Genomic DNA, 24,741 nt, shown 5'->3' on the forward strand with positions numbered 1-24,741 from the left:
TGCTACAGTGCCAAGGCACTCTAAAAAGCTGTGGGCGTGGCTTGTTTAGTTTATAGGGAATTAGAGTATTAAAACAAAACAAAAACGTATTTGGCTTGAGGAATGCCCTATAAACTATATGAAAGGAACACAATTATGCAATGAGTAAAAGTTTATCTCGGATCCACTTTAATGCCTGGCTTAGATTGTACGGTTAGGGACTGGCTTAGATTGTACGGTTAGTGGCTGGCTTAGATTGTACGGTTAGTGGCTCGCTTAATCATCTGCAGGGTGACAAGGCTGAAATGATGGTGTTCCCAGATAGTGCTTGAGACTGATGAAAGCTGACTGATGGCTGGTGGTATAGGCACATTATCGATCTTTGTGATGTTAAACATTCCCCATACACACAGTGATCTCTGTCTCCCGCAGGCCGGCGTTTGGTGGTCGGGACTGCGAGGGAGTGGCTCTCCAGGCACAGATATGTAATACGCAGGTGAGCCTTAGATAAGCGGGAATCTGATGACGTCGGCATGAATATGACAAAATTATGGAGTTTGACGTATTTCTAATTTGACCCGAAAGTCAACGAGAAACCATTTTTGTGGGTCAGTCTAAAGGTGCCCATTAACGGTACAATTTTTAGTAAATGATCGTATTTTTGATCAGATTATTCCGACTATATTGTATGAAAACAGATGGGCTGATGGGACAATGAATCCTGAATGATCGCACTCGTTTCCGAAATGATCATTCTGGTGGCCTTATTTTTTTTATAGCTATGATCATCGCAGATGGTGGAGATATGATCGCAAGTTGCATTCTTTATCAGCCAGCCCGCATGCCCAGCCAGGTACCCAGCCAGCCAGGTACCCAGCCAGCCCGCATGCCCAGCCAGGTACCCAGCCAGCCCGCTGCCCAGCCAGGTACCCAGCCAGCCCGGTACCCAGCCAGCCCGCATGCCCAGCCAGGTACCCAGCCAGCCCGCTGCCCAGCCAGGTACCCAGCCAGCCCGGTACCCAGCCAGCCCGCATGCCCAGCCCGGTACCCAGCCAGCCTGCATGCCCATTTTTCGCGTTGAATATCTAAGCCCCCTTACTAGCTAGAATCACCAAATTTGCAGGGTATATTAAGGAGATATGTGGGTACAAGAGGAAAAAGAAATTTTTCAAAAAGACCCTATAGTTTTTGAGAAAATCGATTTTAAAGTGTCAAAGGAAAAAAGTATACATTTAAATGCAGTAAATGACAGTTACTGTAGCAAACCTAGCAGTAGTGTAAATTTACTAATATCAAAAGAAAGGGCCAAGTGTAAGTGCCATGGGCTAAGTGCAAAGGGCCAAGTGCAAAGGGCCAAGTGCAAGTGCAAAGGGCCAAGGGTCAAATGAAAAGGGCCAAGTGCAAAGGGCCAAGTGCAAAGGGCCCTTGGCTCTTGGCCCTTTGCCTTTGCACTTAGCCCTTTTCATTTGACACTTGGCCCTTTGCACTTGCACTTGGCCCTTTGCACTTGGCCCTTTGCACTTAGCCCATGGCACTTACACTTGGCCCTTTCTTTTAATATTAGTAAATTTACACTACTTGCACTTGGCTCTTTGCCTTTGCACTTTGCCCTTGCACTTGGCCCTTTGCACTTGGCCCATTGCACTTGCACTTGGCCCTTTGCCTTTGCACTTGGCCCTTTGCACTTGCAATTGGTCATTTGCCTTTGCACTTGGCCCTTTGCCTTTGCACTTTGCCTTTGCACTTTGCCTTTGCACTTGGCCCTTTGCACTTGGCCCTTTGCACTTGGCCCTTTGAACCTGCACTTGGTCCTTTGCACTTGGCCCTTTGCCTTTGCACTTGGCCCTTTGCCTTTGCACTTTGCCTTTGCACTAGGTCCTTTGCACTTGGCCCTTTGCACTTGGCCCTTTGCACTTTGCACTTGCAATTGGCCCTTTGCACTTGGCAAAGGGCCAAGTGCAAAGGGCCAAGTGCAAAGGGCCCTTGGCTCTTGGCCCTTTGCCTTTGCACTTAGCCCTTTTCATTTGACACTTGGCCCTTTGCACTTGCACTTGGCTCTTTGCACTTTGCCCTTGGCCCTTTGCACTTGGCCCATTGCACTTGCACTTTGCCCATTGCACTTGCACTTGGCCCTTTGCCTTTGCACTTGGCCCTTTGCACTTGCAATTGGTCCTTTGCCTTTGCACTTGGCCCTTTGCCTTTGCACTTTGCCTTTGCACTTGGCCCTTTGCACTTGGCCCTTTGCACTTGGCCCTTTGCACTTGCACTTGGCCCTTTGCACTTGGCCCTTTGAACATGCACTTGGTCCTTTGCACTTGGCCCTTTGCCTTTGCACTTGGCCCTTTGCCTTTGCACTAGGTCCTTTGCACTTGGCCCTTTGCACTTGGCCCTTTGCACTTGGCCCTTTGCACTTGCAATTGGCCCTTTGCACTTGGCCCTTTGCCCTTGGCCCTTTGCCCTTGCAATTGGCCCTTTGCACTTGGCCCTTTGCCCTTGCACTTTGCCAGTTGCACTTGGCACTTGGCAGTTTGCACTTGGCACTTGGCCCTTTCTTTTGCTATTAGTACATTTACACTACCTCTAGGTTTGCTTAAGTAACTGTCATTTACTGCATTTAAATTTATACTTTTTTCCTTTGAAACTTTAAAATTGATTTTCTCAAAAACTATAAGGTCTTTTTGAAAAATTTCTTTTTCCTCTTGTACCCACATATCTCTTTAATATACCCTGCAAATTTGGTGATTCTAGCTTTTAAGGGGGCTTAGATATTCAACGCGAAAAAAACGGACTTTAGGCGAAAATTAATGCGGAAATATAGTTGCGAAATTTCGCCTTTTGAAGCGAAAATAGTATTTATTTTCGCGAAAATTCGGCGAAATCGAAAATGGGATTTTCGATGCGAAAATGGCTTTGGCGAAAATTCGCAAGCAACACTGATTTTTTTCTTGAATCTGGAATTGTCTTATCGAAAATGTGAAAATTTTCTAGAAATTGTACCGTTAGTGGGCACCTAGAGTCCTTTTAAGTGCTGCAAGTACAAAGTATTGTCACCAAAATGGCATTGTAAATGTCTCTCCCCGCCCACTGCTGTAGAGGACTTGTGGCAATACAGAAAACTGCGTACCACCCTAATTAAAATGCAGCCTCAGGCCCAGCTCTGCAGGAAGCGAGGCGGTGAGCATGTGCTTCCCTCCATTGTTCAGTCACCCTTCAATTCTTTCTGCAGGGAGAGAGGTGGTGAGCATGTGCTTCCCTCCATTGTCACCCTTCAATTCTTTCTGCAGGGAGAGAGGCAGTGAGCATGTGCTTCCCTCCATTGTCACCCTTCAATTCTTTCTGCAGGGAGAGAGGTGGTGAGCATGTGCTTCCCTCCATTGTCACCCTTCAATTCTTTGTGCAGGAAGTGAGGTGGTGAGCATGTGCTTCCCTCCATTGTCACCCTTCAATTCTTTCTGCAGGGAGAGAGGTGGTGAGCATGTGCTTCCCTCCTTTATTCAGTCGTCCTTCAATTCTTTGTGCAGGAAGTGAGGCAGTGAGCATGTGCTTCCCTCCATTGTCACCCTTCAATTCTTTCTGCAGGGAGAGAGGTGGTGAGCATGTGCTTCCCTCCATTGTCACCCTTCAATTCTTTCTGCAGGGAGAGAGGCAGTGAGCATGTGCTTCCCTCCATTGTCACCCTTCAATTCTTTCTGCAGGGAGAGAGGTGGTGAGCATGTGCTTCCCTCCATTGTCACCCTTCAATTCTTTGTGCAGGAAGTGAGGTGGTGAGCATGTGCTTCCCTCCATTGTCACCCTTCAATTCTTTCTGCAGGGAGAGAGGTGGTGAGCATGTGCTTCCCTCCATTGTCACCCTTCAATTCTTTGTGCAGGAAGTGAGGTGGTGAGCATGTGCTTCCCTCCATTGTCACCCTTCAATTCTTTGTGCAGGAAGTGAGGCAGTGAGCATGTGCTTCCCTCCTTTATTCAGTCGTCCTTCAATTCTTTGTGCAGGAAGTGAGGCAGTGAGCATGTGCTTCCCTCCATTGTCACCCTTCAATTCTTTCTGCAGGGAGAGAGGTGGTGAGCATGTGCTTCCCTCCATTGTCACCCTTCAATTCTTTGTGCAGGAAGTGAGGCAGTGAGCATGTGCTTCCCTCCTTTATTCAGTCGTCCTTCAATTCTTTCTGCAGGAAGTGAGGCGGTGAGCATGTGCTTCCCTCCATTGTCACCCTTCAATTCTTTCTGCAGGGAGAGAGGTGGTGAGCATGTGCTTCCCTCCATTGTCACCCTTCAATTCTTTGTGCAGGAAGTGAGGCAGTGAGCATGTGCTTCCCTCCTTTATTCAGTCGTCCTTCAATTCTTTGTGCAGGAAGTGAGGCAGTGAGCATGTGCTTCCCTCCATTGTCACCCTTCAATTCTTTCTGCAGGGAGAGAGGTGGTGAGCATGTGCTTCCCTCCATTGTCACCCTTCAATTCTTTGTGCAGGAAGTGAGGCAGTGAGCATGTGCTTCCCTCCTTTATTCAGTCGTCCTTCAATTCTTTCTGCAGGAAGTGAGGCGGTGAGCATGTGCTTTCCTCCATTGTTCAGTCACCCAGCAAATGTTACATCAACTTGAGGGCGGCCCAGCAGGCGGCAACTGCATGGCAATTTCTAACAGATTTCATCAGGCACCGATGTTGTCATTTCAGAATTTGTCATTTCAGAAATTCTTTTGGGTTAGGAACAGCGCCTGCTGTTTTCTATTTCAGTTTGTGTCTTTTTCATTTTTAAACATTCTGTTTTTGAGGTATGTGGCCTGTCTTGTGCATTTCTTTCTTTTTTCTTCCCCCCCCTGACCTGTGAGTCGAACTCATGACCTCATGCTTCACAAGCAGAGGCAGTACCTATGGTCTTTCTCAGCTAAAACAAAATTCTCGAGGCTCCCTCTCCCCTAAAAAAACAGCCACCTACCAAATTTAATTTATAGTCATTTGAGTCAGAAATATTTGCCCAGAAATCGTATCTTCTCATGAATGAGGCTCCGCCTCAGACCTTTAGGATGCTCAGATATCTTTAGATCATAAGCAGCAGATCCACAGACAGCGCTGGTTTTTCGTACTCAAATTCCTGCAGCGTACATTATAAACAGACATTCCATCTCTAAATAGTGCAAAACTTTATTATTAATAAACATTTGAGGGGATTTATGTTTATTCAGGAATGTGAGAAGAGCCAGCTGGATTTCATGGCGGAGCAATGTGCAGCCACAGATGATAAACCCGTCATCTTGTCTGCCGGGGTGAATTCCTTCTATCGCTGGATATCCGCCGCCGGCCTTGTGCAGGGTAAGTGTGGCAATTAATTCTGCCTTCCACAGACTGTTAAACACCGGGGTGCTGATCAGTAATGCAGTACATTTACATTTACTAATTTTATGCTGGGAATACACGTTTCGTTTTTGCCTTCGTTTTAGCCTTCGATTCGTTCAGTAAACAAATCGAGTGTTAAAAACGTATGTGAAAATAGTCATAATCTCATTATAGTTTCGATTAATAGACCCCAAAAACAAACGACTAGTGATCGAACATGTTTGATATTATCTCTCTTTATCCATCTAATCGAGCCATTGGTAGGCTTGATGGCTGTTCAGATCGATTATATGTTCGTTTTATGTTAGTCCGTCCCTGTAAAAAGGGATTTTCGTTTCGTTTCTTTGCAGCCTTCGATCATTGGAAAAACGAAACCATCAGAATCGAAAAAAAAACCGAAACCGTGGGTGGTGATATTAACCGTACGTTCGATTATTTCGGGAACGAAAAGGACAAAAGACACAATCGAAACGGAGGCTAAAACGAAGGCAAAAACGAAACGTGTATTCCCAGCATAAGCCTTATGTTAAGATACCAGCATGTCACCCCAGTATGTAAAATTTAAGATTTTTCTGTTTAGCCTGTACTGATAGTAAACTAGCTGCAGTGTGTGCTAATCTCTGCTACCTCCAGTATGTACAGTATAAGCTGTTACTGTGTGCCTGTACTGGTAGTAAACTAGCTGCAGTGTGTGCTGATCTCTGCTACCTCCAGTATGTACAGTATAAGCTGTTACTATGTGTCTGTACTAATAGTAAACTAGCTGCAGTTTGTGCTTACCTCTGCTACCTCCAGTATGTACAGTATAAGCTGTTACTCTGAGCCTGTACTGATAGTAATGTAGCTGTAGTGTGTGCTGATCCCTGCTGCCTCCAGTATGTACAGTATGAGCTGTTACTCTGTGCCAGTACTGATAGTAAACTAGCTGCAGCATGTGCTGAGCTCTGCTACCTCCAGTATGTACAGTAAAAGCTGTTACTCTGTTCTGTACTGATAGTAAGCTAGTTACAGTGTGTGCTGCTGATCTCTGCTGCCTCTCGTGTGTACAATATAAGCTGTTACTCTGCGCCTGTATTTATAGGAAACTAGCTGCAGTGTGTGCTGATATCTGCTACCTCCAGTGTGTACAGTATAAGCTGTTACTTTGTGCCTGTACTGATAGTAAACTAGCTGCAGTGTGTGCTGATCTCTGCTACCTCCAGTATGTACAGTATAAGCTGTTACTGTGCGCCTGTACTGGTAGTAAACTAGCTGCAGTGTGTGCTGATCTCTGCTTCCCCCAGTATGTACAATATAAGCTGTTACTCTGTGCCTGTACTGATAGTAAACTAGCTGCAGTGAGTGCTGATCTCTGGTACCTCCAGTATGTACAGTATAAGCTGTTACTCGGTGTCTGTACTGGTAGTAAACTAGCTGCAGCATGTGCTGAGCTCTGCTGCCTCCAGTATGTACAGTAAAAGCTGTTTACATTTACTAATTTTATGCTGGGAATACACGTTTCGTTTTTGCCTTCGTTTTAGCCTTCGATTCGTTCAGTAAGCTAGTTACAGTGTGTGCTGCTGATCTCTGCTGCCTCTCGTGTGTACAATATAAGCTGTTACTCTGCGCCTGTATTTATAGGAAACTAGCTGCAGTGTGTGCTGATATCTGCTACCTCCAGTATGTACAGTATAAGCTGTTACTCTGTGCTTGTACTGATAGTAAATTAGCTGCAGCATGTGCTGATCTCATCTACCTCCAGTATGTACAGTATAAGATGTTACTCTGTGCCTGTACTGATAGTAAACTAGCTGCAGTGTGTGCTGATCTCTGCTACCTCCAGTATGTACAGTATAAGCTGTTGCTCTGTGTCTGTACTGATAGTAAACTAGCTGCAGTGTGTGCTGATCCCTGCTACCCCAGTATGTACAGTATAAGCTGTTACTCTGTGCCTGTACTGATAGTAAACTAGCTGCAGTGTGTGCTGATCCCTGCTACCCCCAGTACGTACAGTATATGTTTTTAATTTTGGTTTACTTGCCGTCATGGTGATCCTTTGACTGCAGTAATCTGTAGATCAGTGACATGGACAGAGTTTCATAGACAGCAGCCAGGCAGTCTTAGGCAGGAATGGCAGCCTCCCTCTTTCTCTGACAGTGACTGGAGAATATAATCCTCAGCTGGGTGGTGAAACAGGCGGATCACACTGCCGCTGATGAGCGTCCATCTGTGAACTCCCTCCCTCCAAAATGCACGACCAGCAATTCTCTGTCTCTGCCCATCAGGTGACACGCTGTGCCATTACATGTGCCGCGCCCAGGGGATGAACTTTATGGTGCGCAGAGGGGACAGCTTTGCGGACGGCACGCGCTGTGAGACGGGCGCAGAGGAGAGCGGGGGATATAATGTCTGCATTGCTGGGAAATGTAAGGTAAGGCTATGAGAAATTATGTCATACATCCGCTGTGGCCGGGGGACTTTGGGGGCTGTTTTGGTGCTTTTCTGGCTCCTCCTCCTCCCCCCCCACTCCCCCCGCATGCTGAGTAGTGCAGGGTGCTGTGTAATACTTACCTGCTCCAGAGCTGTGGGTCTCCTGCATGCATCACAGCTGCACACTCTCTGCTACCATTCACCACCTCCGTCTCAATCACATGACTGATGCGAGTCACATGATCGGGATCCGGAGGATGTAGCATAGTGATGGGAATTCCGGCTCTTCTCAGAGAATCGGCTCTTCTGAATCGGCTCCCATTAAAGAGCCGGCTCTTACGGCTCTCAATCGGCTCTTCATTAAATATCACTGGACACCACTCAGAATCGGAGTAAAAGCCCCGCCCCCGTCTCCATGACAACTCCAGACTGCTTCGCTGATTGGGGCAATCCCTCCTGCTACTGCTCTGCTCCGCCCCATACACTCCTACAAGCTAGAGATGGGAAGTTCGGATCTTTTCAATGATCCGGATGATTCGAATCGGATCATTGAAGAGATCCGGATCTTTGATCCGAATCTCGGATCATTTTACTACCGGAAGCATTCGGGGGGTGAAATGAACAGCAGGACAGGTCTGTGGACAGGAGAAGGGGAGGGAGTGGACACACAGAGAAGGGGAGAAGATGGACAGAGGGCAGGGAGTGGACAGAGAAGGGAGGAGGGACGAGCAGAGAGCAGAAATGTTTGCACGTAATACCCACATGCTGAAGTCATATGCTTTACATATATTTCACCTATATGCTCATCTGTACACTTTGAAAGAAAAGGTCGCACAGTGAAAGAAAGCATTCCCAGAAGATAAGTGCAGCTGTTTAGTGCCGAGTGCAGGAGGATTATATTGCCTTTCAATCACACTGTCTGCAAAGTTACTGAGCTGTGCTGAGCCAAAAGCTTCCAATGTGATCACTGTGCAGCACAACTACGGAACAGCCAGCCTCTAATGGGCAGCACATTATAGCCAGTATGTGTGCTCTACACATATCTGGCAGTGGCACCCATGTCCCCTCTCTCTCATCTACCTGTCTCCCTGCAAGGCTGCCTCCCATACAACAGAGCGATCCATCTCAGCTCTGCTTCCAGGACCCCACTGCCCGCTGAGAGGGGGCGTGTCGCTCCTGGCCCCGCCCCTTTTGCGATCCGAATCACTCATTTTGATGATTCGGATGATCGACTCATAAAATAGATTCGGATCAAAGATCCGAATCGTTCATGATCCGGACAACACTACTACAAGCTGCAACTACAGGACTACATCTCCCAGCATGCCTCAGCGCCCTTTATTACACAGCAAAGCAGAGCTGTGTGGGGCGGCTGAGGCATCGGCTCTTTTAAAACTGAGAGCCGGCTCTTGTCGTTCACAGCAAAGAGCCGGCTCGTTCGCGAACGACCCATCACTAATGTAGCAGTGAGTGTGCAGCTGTGATGCATGGAGAAGACTCGCAGCTCTGGGGCAGCTAAGTATTACACAGCACCATGCACTGCTTTGTTGGGGCAAAGTGTGGGCATGATGAAGTGTGTGTGTGTGTGTGGGGGGGGGGGGGGGGGGGGATTGTGGGGGAGGTATTGTTGGGGGGGGGGATTTTTTCTCTAGGGGACCCAATGATAATCGTTACACCCCTGATAATATATGCCATTAATAGTGAGCAGTGATATCACTCCTGTATAATATATCCTGTATCCAAGAGGTGTGATGTCACTCATGTAATATATAACTTATATCCAGAGAAGTGTGATGTCAATCCTGTATAATATATCCTGTATCAGGATAGTTGTGATGTCACTGCTGTAATATATAACTTATATCTGGAGAGATGTAATATCAATCCTAAATATTATATTTTGTGTTTGGAGAGCTGTGATGTCAGTCCTGTATAATATAGCCTGTATCCGGAGACGTGTGATGTCACTCCTGTATAATATATCCTGTATCCGGAGAGGTGTGATGTCACTCCTGTATAATATATCCTGTATCCGGAGAGGTGTGATGTCACTCCTGTATAATATATCCTGTATCCGGAGAGGTGTGATGTCACTCCTGTATAATATATCCTGTATCCGGAGAGGTGTGATGTCACTCCTGTATAATATATCCTGTATCCGGAGAGGTGTGATGTCACTCCTGTATAATATATCCTGTATCCGGAGAGGTGTGATGTCACTCCTGTATAATATATCCTGTATCCGTAGAGGTGTGATGTCACGCCTGTATAATATATCCTGTATCCGTAGAGGTGTGATGTCACTCCTGTATAATATATCCTGTATCCGTAGAGGTGTGATGTCACTCCTGTATAATATATCCTGTATCCGTAGAGGTGTGGTGTCACTCCTGTATAATATATCCTGTATCCGTAGAGGTGTGATGTCACTCCTGTATAATATATCCTGTATCCGTAGAGGTGTGATGTCACTCCTGTATAATATATCCTGTATCCGTAGAGGTGTGATGTCACTCCTGTATAATATATCCTGTATCCGTAGAGGTGTGATGTCACTCCTGTATAATATATCCTGTATCCGTAGAGGTGTGATGTCACGCCTGTAATATATAGCTTCTATCCGGAGAGGTGTGATGTCACTCCTGTGATGGTGTCTTCCTCAGGTGATTGGCTGCGATGGAGTGATGGATTCTGGGAAGGGGGCGGATCAGTGCGGGGAATGTGGAGGAGACAACACGACATGCAGCAGAGTCAGCGGCTCCTTCACAGAGGGGAAAGCTGGAGGTAAGTTTAATCATTTCTCTCTGCAATCTCTAAATAAATACCAATACTAATATTATTACCAGCCATATTCTGTATATCTGACAAGCTGCATTACAAAGACATAGCAGTGAGAAATAAATATTATCTCTTCTCTCATCCTCCTCATATGGTTCACTGCGAGCGCTGCCTTATATAGCTGTCAGCTGCTGGTGAGATGGGAGTGACTATTCCAACTGTTGCGTATGCAGAGCTAGTGTTGGGCGAACATCTAGATGTTCGGGTTCGGGCCGAACAGGCCGAACATGGCCGCGATGTTCGGGTGTTCGACCCGAACTCCGAACATAATGGAAGTCAATGGGGACCCGAACTTTTGTGGTTTGTAAAGCCTCCTTACATGCTACATACCCCAAATTTACAGGGTATGTGCACCTTGGGAGTGGGTACAAGAGGAAAAAAAAATTTAGCAAAAAGAGCTTATAGTTTTTGAGAAAATCGATTTTAAAGTTTCAAAGGGAAAACTGTCTTTTAAATGCGGGAAATGTCTGTTTTCTTTGCACAGGTAACATGTTTTTTGTCGGCATGCAGTCATAAATGTAATACATATAAGAGGTTCCAGGAAAAGGGACCGGTAACGCTAACCCAGCAGCAGCACACGTGATGGAACAGGAGGAGGGTGGCGCAGGAGGAGAAGAAGGCCACGCTTTGTGAGACACAACAACCCCGGCCTTGCATGAGGGCAAGAAGCGTGCGGATAGCATGCTTTGTACCGCCATGCAGTCATAAATGTAATAAAGATAAGTGGTTCAATAAACAGGGACCACGCGGCAACGCTAACCCAGCAGCAGCAGACGTGATGGAACAGGAGCAGGCGCAGGAGGAGAAGGCCACGCTTTGTGAGACACAACAACCCAGGCCTTGCATGAGGGCAAGAAGCGTGCGGATAGCATGCTTTGTACCGCCATGCAGTCATAAATGTAATAAAGATAAGTGGTTCAATAAACAGGGACCACGCGGCAACGCTAACCCAGCAGCAGCAGACGTGATGGAACAGGAGCAGGCGCAGGAGGAGAAGGCCACGCTTTGTGAGACACAACAACCCAGGCCTTGCATGTGGACAAAAAGCGTGCGGATATAGCAGCAATGCTTTTTGCCGCCATGCAGTCATAAATGTAATACAGATGAGAGGTTCAATAAACAGGGCCCGGAAACGCAACACCATCCCAGATGTTCATTGGTCATGTTACTTGGTTGGGGTCCTGGAGTGTTGCGTAGTCATTTCCAATCCAGGATTGATTCATTTTAATTTGAGTCAGACGGTCTGCATTTTCTGTAGAGAGGCGGATACGCCGATCTGTGACGATGCCTCCGGCAGCACTGAAACAGCGTTCCGACATAACGCTGGCTGCCGGGCAAGCCAGCACCTCTATTGCGTACATTGCCAGTTCGTGCCAGGTGTCTAGCTTCGATACCCAATAGTTGAAGGGTGCAGATGGATGGTTCGACACAGCTACGCCATCTGACATGTAGTCCTTGACCATCTTCTCCAGGCGATCGGTGTTGGAGGTGGATCTGCACGCTTGCTGTTCAGTGGGCTGCGGCTGCATGGGTGTCAGAAAATTTTCCCACTCCAAGGACACTGCCGATACCATTCCCTTTTGGGTACTAGCTGCGGCTTGCGTTGTTTGCTGCCCTCCTGGTCGTCCTGGGTTTGCGGAAGTCAGTCTGTCTGCGTACAACTGGCTAGAGGAGGGGGAGGATGTCAATCTCCTCTCTAAAGTCTCCACAAGGGCCTGCTGGTATTCTTCCATTTTGACCTGTCTGACTCTTTCTTCAAGCAGTTTTGGAACATTGTGTTTGTACCGTGGATCCAGAAGGGTATAAACCCAGTAATTGGTGTTGTCCAGAATGCGCACAATGCGTGGGTCACGTTCAATGCAGTCTAGCATGAATTGAGCCATGTGTGCCAGAGTCCTACCAGAATCCTCATCATCCTCTTGTGAGCGTTGTGATAGTTGTTGTGATGCATCATAGTCGTCACCTTCCTCCTGGTCTGCTTCTGCTGACCATTCGCGTTGAATTGTGGAAGTCCAACGTGCACCGCTCTGGCCCTCGTCAGTGGTGGCATGAAATTCCTGCTCCAACTCCAGCTGTTCCTCCTCCTCTTCTTCGTCATAGCTGCTGGGGCCAGCGTTCCCTGAGGCGGATGGCCTGATGTTGGTACCATCACGCTGATCGTTTTCTCCTTCAGATTCCCCCAGTTGCATCATGACAGCTGTTTCCTTGATTTTTAACATCGACCTCTTCAGTAAACACAGCAGTGGTATGGTAATGCTGACTGAAGAGTTGTCACTGCTCACAAGCAACGTGGATTGCTCAAAATTTTGGAGGACTTGGCAGAGGTCCAACATGTTGGCCCAATCGGATCCACAGAAGCTTGGCAGCTGGCCGGATGCGCCTCGGTACTGCGCCGTCATGTACTGGACCACTGCACTCTTCTGCTCGCAAAAGCGGGCTAGCATGTGCAGCGTAGAATTCCAGCGCGTAGGGACATCACACAGCAAGCGATGGTGGGGGAGATTGAAGCGCTCCTGCATCTTGGCGAGTGCCCCCGAAGCAGTACTGGAATTTCTACAATGTTTGGACACTCGACGCACCTTCAACAGCAGATCGGGCACGCCTGGGTATGTCCTCAGGAACCGCTGAACTACTAGGTTCATCACGTGCGCCAGGCAAGGGATGTGTGTCAGCTTAGCCAACCTTAAAGCGCGAATGAGATTACTCCCATTATCACACACAACCATGCCCGGTTTCAGGTCCAGCGGTGCCAGCCACAAATCCGTCTGTTCCTTTATTCCCCTCCAAATTTCCTCCCCTGTGTGCTGCTTATCCCCAAGGCAGATGAGCTTCAGCAACGCTTGCTGACGCATGCCAACAGCTGTGCTGCACTGCTTCCACGATCCTACTGCTGCTGGGTTAGCGTTTCCGGATGAGGTACAGCTTTGAGATGCGTTGGAGGAGAAGGAGTCAGAGAGGTAGGTGCTGCTGTTATCCAGTGGGAGGGACGGCGGTGCAGCTGTTTGTGGCGTGGGCAACACCCGTGCCGTAGCAGGTGAGGAATCGCTGCCAGGCTCCACAAGGTTCACCCAGTGCGCGGTAAGGGAGATGTATCGACCCTGGCCGAACGCACTCGTCCAGGTGTCAGTGGTGAGGTGAACCTTGCAGGCAACGGCATTCTTCAAGCTTCGGGTTATTTTGCTGACCACGTGCTCATGCAACTCAGGCACTGCAGAGCGTGCAAAGTGGTAGCGGCTGGGAACCACGTAACGTGGGATGGCCACTGACATCATGCCCTTGAAGCTGTTTGTCTCCACCAATCGATATGGCAGCATTTCGCAGGCCAGAAGCTTGGCTATGCTGGCTGTTACTGCCACGGCCCGGGGGTCATTTGCTGGCAATTTCCTCTTGCGCTCAAACATCTCCGACACAGACAACTGAACCGTAGCGCTGCACACGGAAGGGCTGTTGGTTGTTGTGTTTGATGAACACTGGGAGACCTCAAGAGCACTACTCCGGAAAGTGACAGTGTCAGCGTCGTCTGATGTTTGTGAATGTTGTGAACCACGCAATGGCTGGGCTACTGCTGCTGCTGAGGCGGGTCTGGTGAACCCAAGGGAGGCAGTGTTGTTTCTGGTACCCTGTCCTGACGCGTTTGCCCAAAGAGTGGGATGTTTGGATAGCATGTGACGGCTCATGCTGGTGGTGGAGAGGTTGTTAATATTTTTCCCCCTGCTCAGGCGGGTCTTGCACACCTTGCAAATCGCCATGGTAACATCCTCAGTGCAGTCTTCAAAGAAAGCCCAGACTTTGGAGCACCTGCCTCCTTGCTGGCGATTTCTGTTTGCTCCTCTTTTGCCTCTCACTTGAACTTCCACGCTTGTGGTGCCTGAAATTGCGCGCCGCCTACCTTGTGGCACAAGGCGAACTCGTGCAGCAGTGGGTTCTTCAACAGACTCATCTGTGCTGCTGCTACGACGGCGATGTTCTCGTTCACAAACAAAATCTGGGTCTCTGTCCACATTGTCCATACCCTCCTCTTCCATCTCCTCAAACTCGTCATATGTCATTGTGGGCCACCGCCGTGGAGTAGAGCTCCCCACAACAACCTCTGCGCAGCACACTCCAACGTCGTCTTCCAGATCTTGTCGGCCGACCTCCTGCAATTGCAACCCCTCCTGCCCAAATTGCTCTGGGATTTGGGTTTCCGAGTCCTCTTCGGACTCGCCTTGTATTTCAGTGCGCGGTGCATTTCCCACAGTTAACGGTTGTGAATCCAGGCACAACATTTCTGGCTGTTCCTCCATTGACCTTTGAAAGGTGGAAGTTTGTTGGGCTGGGAATAGCTCCTGCGAATACCCCATTGTGTCCTGAGGTAATTCATCGGACTGGTTATCTGGCAGTTGTGTGCGTGGTGTCGCTGCCGGTTGTGTCAGCTTTGTGCCCACTGGCTCCTTGTAACTGGCTGAGGACTCGGACCTCGTGCGTGATGTGCTGGTGCTGCTTAACCCACTGCTGGACGCTTGAGAGGTCATCCAAGTAATTATCTGGTCCTGTTCTTTTGGATTTGTGAGGGTTGTTGTCCTGGACAACATGGGCGGTATTGAGTGGGTTTTCTTGGGTGCTCCCCTGTGGCCTGTACGTGAACCGTCAGGGGAAACACCTCTTCCCTTGCCCCTCCCTCTTTCACCGGATTTCTTCCTCATTTCACTTATCCTTACAGTACACGCTGACTGGCAGCAGTACAGTGGCAGTACAGAAATGCTATACAGTACCACTATTCCCAGCAGCGACACAGAGCACAATGCTATACAGTGACGGGTGAGCGGTGTACCACTATTCCCAGCAGCGACACAGAGCACAATGCTATACAGTGACGGGTGAGCGGTGTACCACTATTCCCAGCAGTGACACAGAGCACAATGCTATACAGTGACGGGTGAGCGGTGTACCACTATTCCCAGAAGCGACACAGAGCACAATGCTATACAGTGGCGAACGAGCGGTGTACCACTATTCCCAGCAGACACAGAACAGTACACAGAATGCTATATAGTGTGGCTGAACGAGCGGTGTACTACTGTTCCCAGCAGACACAGAACAGTACACAGAATGCTATATAGTGTGGCTGAACGAGCGGTGTACTACTGTTCCCAGCAGACACAGAACAGTACACAGAATGCTATATAGTGTGGCTGAACGAGCGGTGTACCACTGTACCCAGCAGACACAGAACAGTACACAGAATGCTATATAGTGTGGCTGAACGAGCGGTGTACTACTGTTCCCAGCAGACACAGAACAGTACACAGAATGCTATATAGTGTGGCTGAACGAGCGGTGTACTACTGTTCCCAGCAGACACAGAACAGTACACAGAATGCTTTATAGTGTGGCTGAACGAGCGGTGTACTACTGTTCCCAGCAGACACAGAACAGTACACAGAATGCTATATAGTGTGGCTGAACGAGCGGTGTACTACTGTTCCCAGCAGACACAGAACAGTACACAGAATGCTATATAGTGTGGCTGAACGAGCGGTGTACCACTGTTCCCAGCAGACACAGAACAGTACACAGAATGCTATATAGTGTGGCTGAACGAGCGGTGTACCACTATTCCCAGCAGACACAGAACAGTACACAGAATGCTATATAGTGTGGCTGAACGAGCGGTGTACTACTGTTCCCAGCAGACACAGAACAGTACACAGAATGCTATATAGTGTGGCTGAACGAGCGGTGTACCACTATTCCCAGCAGACACAGAACAGTACACAGAATGCTATATAGTGTGGCTGAACGAGCGGTGTACTACTGTTCCCAGCAGACACAGAACAGTACACAGAATGCTATATAGTGTGGCTGAACGAGCGGTGTACCACTGTTCCCAGCAGACACAGAACAGTACACAGAATGCTATATAGTGTGGCTGAACGAGCGGTGTACCACTATTCCCAGCAGACACAGAACAGTACACAGAATGCTATATAGTGTGGCTGAACGAGCGGTGTACTACTGTTCCCAGCAGACACAGAACAGTACACAGAATGCTATATAGTGTGGCTGAACGAGCGGTGTACCACTATTCCCAGCAGACACAGAACAGTACACAGAATGCTATATAGTGTGGCTGAACGAGCGGTGTACTACTGTTCCCAGCAGACACAGAACAGTACACAGAATGCTATATAGTGTGGCTGAACGAGCGGTGTACCACTGTTCCCAGCAGACACAGAACAGTACACAGAATGCTATATAGTGTGGCTGAACGAGCGGTGTACCACTATTCCCAGCAGACACAGAACAGTACACAGAATGCTATATAGTGTGGCTGAACGAGCGGTGTACTACTGTTCCCAGCAGACACAGAACAGTACACAGAATGCTATATAGTGTGGCTGAACGAGCGGTGTACTACTGTTCCCAGCAGACACAGAACAGTACACAGAATGCTTTATAGTGTGGCTGAACGAGCGGTGTACTACTGTTCCCAGCAGACACAGAACAGTACACAGAATGCTATATAGTGTGGCTGAACGAGCGGTGTACCACTGTTCCCAGCAGACACAGAACAGTACACAGAATGCTATATAGTGTGGCTGAACGAGCGGTGTACTACTGTTCCCAGCAGTGACACACAATGACTGGGGGGGACCCTGGCTAGCGTGGCTGGAGCGCGAACTACCCTGCCTGCCTACCCAAAGCTAAACCCACAGACAAATGGCGGAGATATGACGTGGTTCGGGTATTTATTTACCCGAACCACGTGACAGTTCGGCCAATCAGAGCGCGTTCGGGTCCGAACCACGTGACCCGTTCGGCCAATCACAGCGCTAGCCGAACGTTCGGGGAACGTTCGGCCATGCGCTCTTAGTTCGGCCATATGGCCGAACGGTTTGGCCGAGCACCGTCAGGTGTTCGGCCGAACTCGAACATCACCCGAACAGGGTGATGTTCTGCAGAACCCGAACAGTGGCGAACACTGTTCGCCCAACACTATGCAGAGCCAACATCCCAATGGATGTGATGATTCTTCACCCCATATGTTTCAGCATAATAAAGCCAGCGAAGCTGTATCGGGTACATAGGGAGCCACACATTCTTACTTTCAGCTTTGTGCAGACAATTCTTGGCATCTTTTACACCAAACAGCATTTTGTTACCATGGTTTCCAGCAAATTTCCCCAAACAGTTCTGGTAGCTGCAGAATGACGATTTCAGAGAATATTTATAGGCATTCAGGCTGGGAGCACACCGCTGTTAGCGATTTTCTGGGTGTTTCCAGTGTTCTGTGTTTGTTTTGGGTTTTCAGACCGTCATTAATCACAATTTTTCAGATTGTATGTGTAATGCATCGAAAACGGAGACAAGTGCATCGTGCAGAAAAAAAGCAATCTCTTGAGAGATTTAAAATTGTGGCAAAAAACACGAACGTGGCAAACGAGGTGCAATTCCCGAGCGTGCCCACGATTGTAATGTGTGTGCTCCGTGAGATAGAATATCAACATCTTTCATTGATTTGCCTAATGTGTTTTCATGTTGTCACTTTATAGATTACGTCACCTTCCTGACGGTCCCTGCTGGCGCCACATCAGTCAGAGTGACCAATCAGAAGCCTCTGTTTACTCACATGGGTAAGAAAGAATGACGAGCTGTCCCAGAATCCTCTCTGGCTGGGGTTGTCAGTGGGCGTCGGTTCCCAGTGGAATGTTTGGTGACTTTACCATTAGTGTATATTCTCTTTGTATTATTTAACGTATTGACGTCATTTGTGACATTTAGGGAAGGAAAGAGGCTTTTGTGTGTTTTATTTCTGTTATTGTCCAGCTGTAAAGGAGGGATCCGCGTACATCGTGGCCGGAAAACACAGTATCTCTTTAAACGTCACTCACCCCTCCGTCCTCGAGGACCGCCGGACGGAGTATCGCTTGTTTCCAACCCCCGACAAGCTGCCCAGCCGAGAAGAAATCCTCATCGATGGACCCACCAGTTCAGACATTGAAATACAGGTGCGGAATGACTCAAATCCCCTAACTGCTTCCAGAACACGTTAGATATAAATTCTTACATTTATCACAGGTGGAGACCTCTTTAGTACTGTCAGGTGCAGCTCTGTGGAATGTTTGTACTGTTTCTTCTGAAGTGAACAGACACAACACCCGGGGCCATATGCAATTCACTTTTCACCTGAGTTTTCCCCCAGGTGATATTTTAAAACTTGTCAATATAATACCTTTTAAACCACCAGCAAGCAAAAATATACTCAAAATAATTTTATAGTACTTTTCCCTACTTTTTGATACTTTTTTCCATTGCAGAGTGCTAAAAGGTTATTTTAAATCAAAAATGAAAATGTTTCTCCTAGGAGAAAACTCAGGTGAAAAAGTGAATTGCATATGGGCCCCGATCTCCCACAATGCTCTGGGAGGAGAAATCTGCATAATTAACAGCCTTGTCTGTGACATCACTGGTAGGGCGGGGTTGTTTAACAATGTATAGCAATATATAGATATAGGGAGTGTTTCTGATGCTAAAACCAGGATTAATGACATAAGATAATTAAAGAGACTCCGTAACAAAAATTGCATCCTGTTTTTTATCATCCTACAAGTTCCAAAAGCTATTCTAATGTGCTCTGGCTTACTGCAGCACTTTCTACTATCACAGTCTCTGTAATAAATCAACTTATCTCTCTCTTGTCAGACTTGTCAGCCTGTGTCTGGAAGGCTGCCAAGTTCTTCAGTGTTGTGGTTCTGTGATGCATCTCCCCCCTCCAGGCCCCTCTCTGCACACTGCCTGTGTGTTATTTAGATTAGGGCAGCTTCTCTCTTCTCTCTTATCTTTTACAAGCTGGATAAATACTCCTCTGAGCTGGCTGGGCTTTCACATACTGAGGAGTTACATACAGGCAGAGCTGTCTGCACTCTGCAGGAAGAAACAGCCTGACACTTCAGTGGAAGATAGCTGCAGGGGGAAAGAAACACACAAATGATCTATTGGGATTCAAAAGGATGGCTGTATACAGCCTGCTTGTGTATGAATGTATTTTCTATGTGTGGACATACTGTACATCAACCTACTTCCTGTTTTGGTGGCCATTTTGTTTGTTTATAAACAAACTTTTTAAAACTGTTTTTAACCACTTTTAATGCGGCGAGGAGCGGCGAAATTGTGTCAGAGGGTAATAGGAGATGTCCCCTAACGCACTGGTATGTTTACTTTTGTGCGATTTTAACAATACAGATTCTCTTTAAGATAGGGCGTGATTTTAAATTAATTATACCTTAAAAAATAAGCTTAGCAGAGTAAAAAAGGAAAATATCTGCCTAACCAATTCACATGTCCTCATCTCCTCCTCATTTACCCACAGCTGCCTGCTCACTTCCACTCCGACTGAACAACTTCCCCTTCAGTCACATGGGCAGGCAGAGAGGTGAGTGGCTGTTCTGTCAGATGAAGCCACACCTCCGCAGCTCTCAATCTCTAGTAGGGAGGAGTGGTTTCAGAGGAGTGAGCAGTCAGCTGGAGATCGATAAGGAGGAGATGCTGGTGCAGCAGGTGTTTTCCTTATTTAAAGGGGCACTATGGCGAAAAGTTGAAAAATTTTAAATATGAGCCATAAATTACTTTTCTCCTATGTTGCTGTCACTTACTGTAGGTAGTAGAAATCTGACAGAAGTGACAGGCTTTGGACTAGTCCATCTCTTCATAGGGGATTCTCAGCAAGGCTTTTATTCTTTATAAAGATATTCCCTAAAAAGGTTTTAAACAATGATGCTGGCCGGCCTCCCTGCTCGCTGCACAGTGTTTTGGCAGTTGGACAGAGCAACTGCCATTCACTAAGTGCTTTTGAAAATAAATAACTCCCTGAGAATACCCTATAAAGAGATGGACTAGTCCAAAACCTGTCACTTCTGTCAGATTTCTACTACCTACTGTAAGTGACAGCAACATAGGAGAAAAGTAATTTATGGCTCATTTTACTCTGGAACAAAAACTTACTTCTTATTTGTTTATGTTTGCACATATTTTAAATTTTACAATTTTTCGCCATAGTTCCCCTTTAATTAGGCCAAACTCCTATTTGTGCTTTTTACAAACATTTTATGCATAATTATATTAAATGTATGTTTTGTTTATTGTATGTAAAATGTCTTCAGCCCTAAATTTTGTCAAAGGTTTGTTTTTATTTGCTTTTTTGTAGGTGTACAGAAAATACGGACCAGAATACGGAGAGATTACAAATCCCGACATCGTCTTCAGTTATTTCATTCCCAAGAAGGCTCATTTGTATGGGTGGTCTCCCTTCCCCGGACCCTGCTCAGCCACCTGTGGGGGAGGTGAGTGGGACTAACCTTCTGCCTTACTCAGGGCCGGCCCGCTCATGAGGCGGGGTGAAACATTTGCCTCAGGCGGCAAACTTCAAAGGGCGGCACCTGCCCGGGGGGGCCGGCCGCCGAGCCGGAGGGGTAGCGGGCAGGTCGGGGGTATTGTGCCTAGCGGTGGGGAGGGGGGTCAGACCCCCCCTCCCTCGCCTGGGTCCCCCGATCTGCGCTCCCCTCCAGCCTGTAATTAGTAAGCTGCTGCCAGAAGAGGCACGGGCGGGGAGGACTCACCTTTTCCGCGTTCCATCGTGCGCTCCACTGACGTCACTTCCTGCATCGCCGCCCACTGTATTGTAAGTGGACGGCGATGCAGTAAGTGACGTCAGTGGAGCGCACGATGGAACGCGGAAAAGGTGAGTCCTCCCCGCCCGTGCCTCTTACGATCTGGCAGCAGCTTACTAATTACAGGCTGGAGGGGAGCGCAGATCGGGGGACCCAGGCGAGGGAGGGGGGGTCCGACCCCCCCTCCCCACCGCTAGGCACAATACCCCCGACCTGCCCGCTACCCCTCCGGCTCGGCCGCCGCCCCCCCCCCCCCCCCCCGGACGGGGGGGGGGGGGGGGGGGGGCGGCAGCAGCTCTGCCAAATTTGCCTCAGGCGGCAAAAAGTGACGGGCCGGCCCTGGCCCTTACTCCACAATGAGCAGAACTTATGATCAGGCAGTAGGGGGGCCAGGATGTTAAGGGACCACTATCGTGGAAATCGTTCAATTTAAAGTACATGTAAACATATACAAATAAGAAATACATTTTTCCCGGAGTAAAATGAGCCATAAATTGCTTTTCTCCTATGTTGCTGTCACTTACAGTAGGGAGTAGAAATCTGAGATAACCCGACAGGTTTTGGACTAGCTCATCTGCATGAGGAATTCTCAGGTTTTTTTTAATATGAAAAAGTACTTAGTAAATGGCAGTTGCTCCATCCAATTGCCATAAAAGTGTACGGTGAGCAGGGAGGCTGGCCAGCATCTTTGTATAAATCTTTTTTAGGGAATGTCTTTATAGATAATAAAAGCTATGCTTAGAATCCCCTATGGAGAGATGGACTAGCCCAAAACCTGTCGGTAATGTCAGATTTCTGCTACTTGCTGTGAGTGACAGCAACATAGGAGAAATGTAATTTATGGCTCATTTTACTCTGCAAGAAATGCACTTCTTATTTGTATGCAATGCATTACATTTATTTTACATTTTACACTTTTTCGCGATAGTGGTGCTTTAACCTCCGTCTCCTGCGCCTCTCAGATCGCTCCCTGAACTCTCAGACAAATTTCCTTTCTGCTTCGCAAGTTGTTGGGAACTCAGATAAAATCTAGAGGTAAAGCTTCATACACTCGCTCGATTACTGTCTGCAAAACTCGTACAATCCCTGGCGATAATGTGCTGAATCAGAGATGTCTGAAGGCAACATAGCACGTTTGAGACTGCACCAAGAGGCAGAGCAGGATCACCCACCAGGCAAGCTAGGCAGGTACCTGGGGCCCAAGTGGGAGTCAAGGGGGTCTACCAGCCACCTTTTCTGTCCTCTCACCACTTCAACTTGCCAAAAAGACCGCAAGGTTGCCCCAAATCTACTACCTTGCCTAGGGCCTTATCCATCTCTGCAAGACGATTGGTTGGAAAACAGGACCCAGAAATATGCAAGTAGATACATGCAGGATTGTGAATTTAGCGATCATTTATCATCATCTGATGTGAATGTCTTTCGAACGATTATAATCCTAATGGATCTGGCAGATTTTATCGCCCTACGTGGATGATAAGTGTTGGCAGTCGTTGTCTCTCTTTTCTAAAGATACTGTCCCGACACGTCGTTCCTTGTTCATTACGAGCGGCAGCGGTTGTCATAGTATACGAGGCTTTAGAGAAACATTTTTGATCATTTCTGGTCTTGTCTCCATCTAGCAATACTGTCCTTGTGGCCTGTCCTGACAGATATTGGGGCGAATCTCCCCAGTGGGGGAGGAGAGACAGTAAATAGACTGAGCAAATGATACAACCTCTCTTCCGATGGCCACCAGAGCTTCCATGAGATCCCGGGAAGTCTCCAGTAAGGATGGTCAATGAGATGTTTATAATTCCAGTTTGCGGGCTAATTCCATGCAAATGTTATGTAGCTTGGAGCAGGGTCAATCAGATGCATTTCCTGGTGATCTCATTGGTCCAATGCCAATCTGCATACAAAAGCCACGATTTTTAAGTTATCATTGACCAACTCTGGTCACCAGAAGTAGGAAGTGAAGGACAATTTCTCTAGCTAGGGGGCCGACAGTAGTAACAACCTAACAAAGATCCAAATCTCCACTCAAAACTGATTCCAGGCCCTTCATTTCTTAAAGAGTTTGTAGATGTCACCAAGTTGGTAGCCACAACAAAGGAGGATGCTCTGCCTGGACCTCATTGGGTGTCTTCATGGTTCTGTGTTCCTCTTCTGTCTTCCAGGTTTTCGCAAAGTGACCCAAGAATGTTTTGACCGCGTTCTTCAGCAGCCGGCAGAATACAAGTTCTGCAATGACTCGGAGGTCCTCGGAGCATCCCAGGAACCTTGTGGAGATGCCCTCTGTCCTCCAAGGTACAGCTATCAACTCCACGGATGGTGGCTGTGGAAGTGGACCTTTCTGCGTACAAACCATGACGTTATTGCCTGAATAATGTCCATTTCTGAAGCAATTCACATATAAGATGGGCCAGACTGGGCATTCTGCATCTGAAATATCAGATTATCTTCATGTTGTGTACAGTAACCATACTCTCTGGTTGCTTATAGTCCTCAGTGATGTGGAGAAGGTCTTTAGGTACCTTTAGGTACATTACTCAATTTACCATTGAGCGATTAAGTGGTCAACTTTATTAGGTGATAAAAAACAGTATGTTCTATCAAAACTCGATCTACTAGTAGCATAGCTCCCAACTGTCCCTCTTTGGGTGCCGTGTCCCTCTGTCCCCCCTTTCCTCCTCATTTGTCCGTCTATCAGGACTTTGTCCCTCTTTCTATGTAAATATGTATATTTCTCTACTAAAAAATGTGTTTGACTCTGAACTTTATTTCCAATCCCAACCTTTAAATTGATACATTACTAATTTTCAAATGTTACTATGAAGGAAAATGAGCCAGGATAGAAAGGACCAGTGTGGTTTGAGTTATAAAACAACATATTTTTCTTATAAAATCTTTATGGTATGCGTGACTAGGGGTGATCAGGGGTGTGGCAGGGGAGGTATGCTAGTAGCCCACATACTGCAAGCCAGATCCTGGGGATTCTCCTTCACTAATCGATCTGAACGATGTTGTGCCTCCATGCTCTGACACTAAAAATCCATTCTGAGTTAACTGAAATCATGTGAACATGATTAGCTGATTCCTTTACAATCTACTGATAGTTTCCATCCTGCCCAGTCGAGTAAATGTGTCAATGTGGGCTAATGTGGGCCAATTTCTATAGATCAAGCAGAATGGAACATAATTGATTCTCCCCTGTCCAGTAAAATGATCAAATCAGATGGTAGAACAAACAGGAAAATCGAGTAATATTTGAACCTTTTAGCCTCTCTTGTTCTTCATTTTGTCTCTTCTCCGCTTTAGGTGGGACGTTCAGAATTCTTCAGCATGTACCTTGCCTTGCGGAGGGGGACTGATGACCAGGACAGTGCGGTGCATCCAAAGTCAGGACAATATGGAGGTGGGCATGCCAGACTGGCAGTGTACCCGCTCTCCGAGGCCAGAATCCTTCATTTCCTGTAACCTAGAGCCCTGCCCAGCCAGGTAAGTCCGTAAGATGGAATTGCTATTTAAAGTGAACACTAAGTGAAAATACAATGAT

General features: G+C 47.4%; 1 protein-coding gene across 4 annotated transcripts in view; it reads left to right on the plus strand.

The window, feature by feature from the left end:
• Positions 1–24,741, plus strand: part of ADAMTS13 (ADAM metallopeptidase with thrombospondin type 1 motif 13) — a 115,139-nt gene that overhangs the window by 35,043 nt on the left and 55,355 nt on the right. For all 4 annotated transcript variants that reach the window (XR_011023252.1, XR_011023251.1, XM_068249215.1 and 1 more), the window contains exons 11-19: positions 412–475; positions 5,157–5,283; positions 7,572–7,717; positions 10,380–10,500; positions 18,090–18,170; positions 18,364–18,545; positions 20,741–20,876; positions 23,363–23,492; positions 24,504–24,683. Coding sequence is in view for 2 of the 4 variants with exons in the window: in XM_068249215.1 (XP_068105316.1) it covers positions 412–475; positions 5,157–5,283; positions 7,572–7,717; positions 10,380–10,500; positions 18,090–18,170; positions 18,364–18,545; positions 20,741–20,876; positions 23,363–23,492; positions 24,504–24,683 (1,167 nt within the window). In the remaining 2 variants the exon portion in view is untranslated. The remainder of the gene's footprint in view (positions 1–411; positions 476–5,156; positions 5,284–7,571; positions 7,718–10,379; positions 10,501–18,089; positions 18,171–18,363; positions 18,546–20,740; positions 20,877–23,362; positions 23,493–24,503; positions 24,684–24,741) is intronic.

Source organism: Hyperolius riggenbachi, chromosome 8 (genome assembly GCF_040937935.1).
Source record: "Hyperolius riggenbachi isolate aHypRig1 chromosome 8, aHypRig1.pri, whole genome shotgun sequence".
NCBI classification, from domain to species: domain Eukaryota; kingdom Metazoa; phylum Chordata; class Amphibia; order Anura; family Hyperoliidae; genus Hyperolius; species Hyperolius riggenbachi.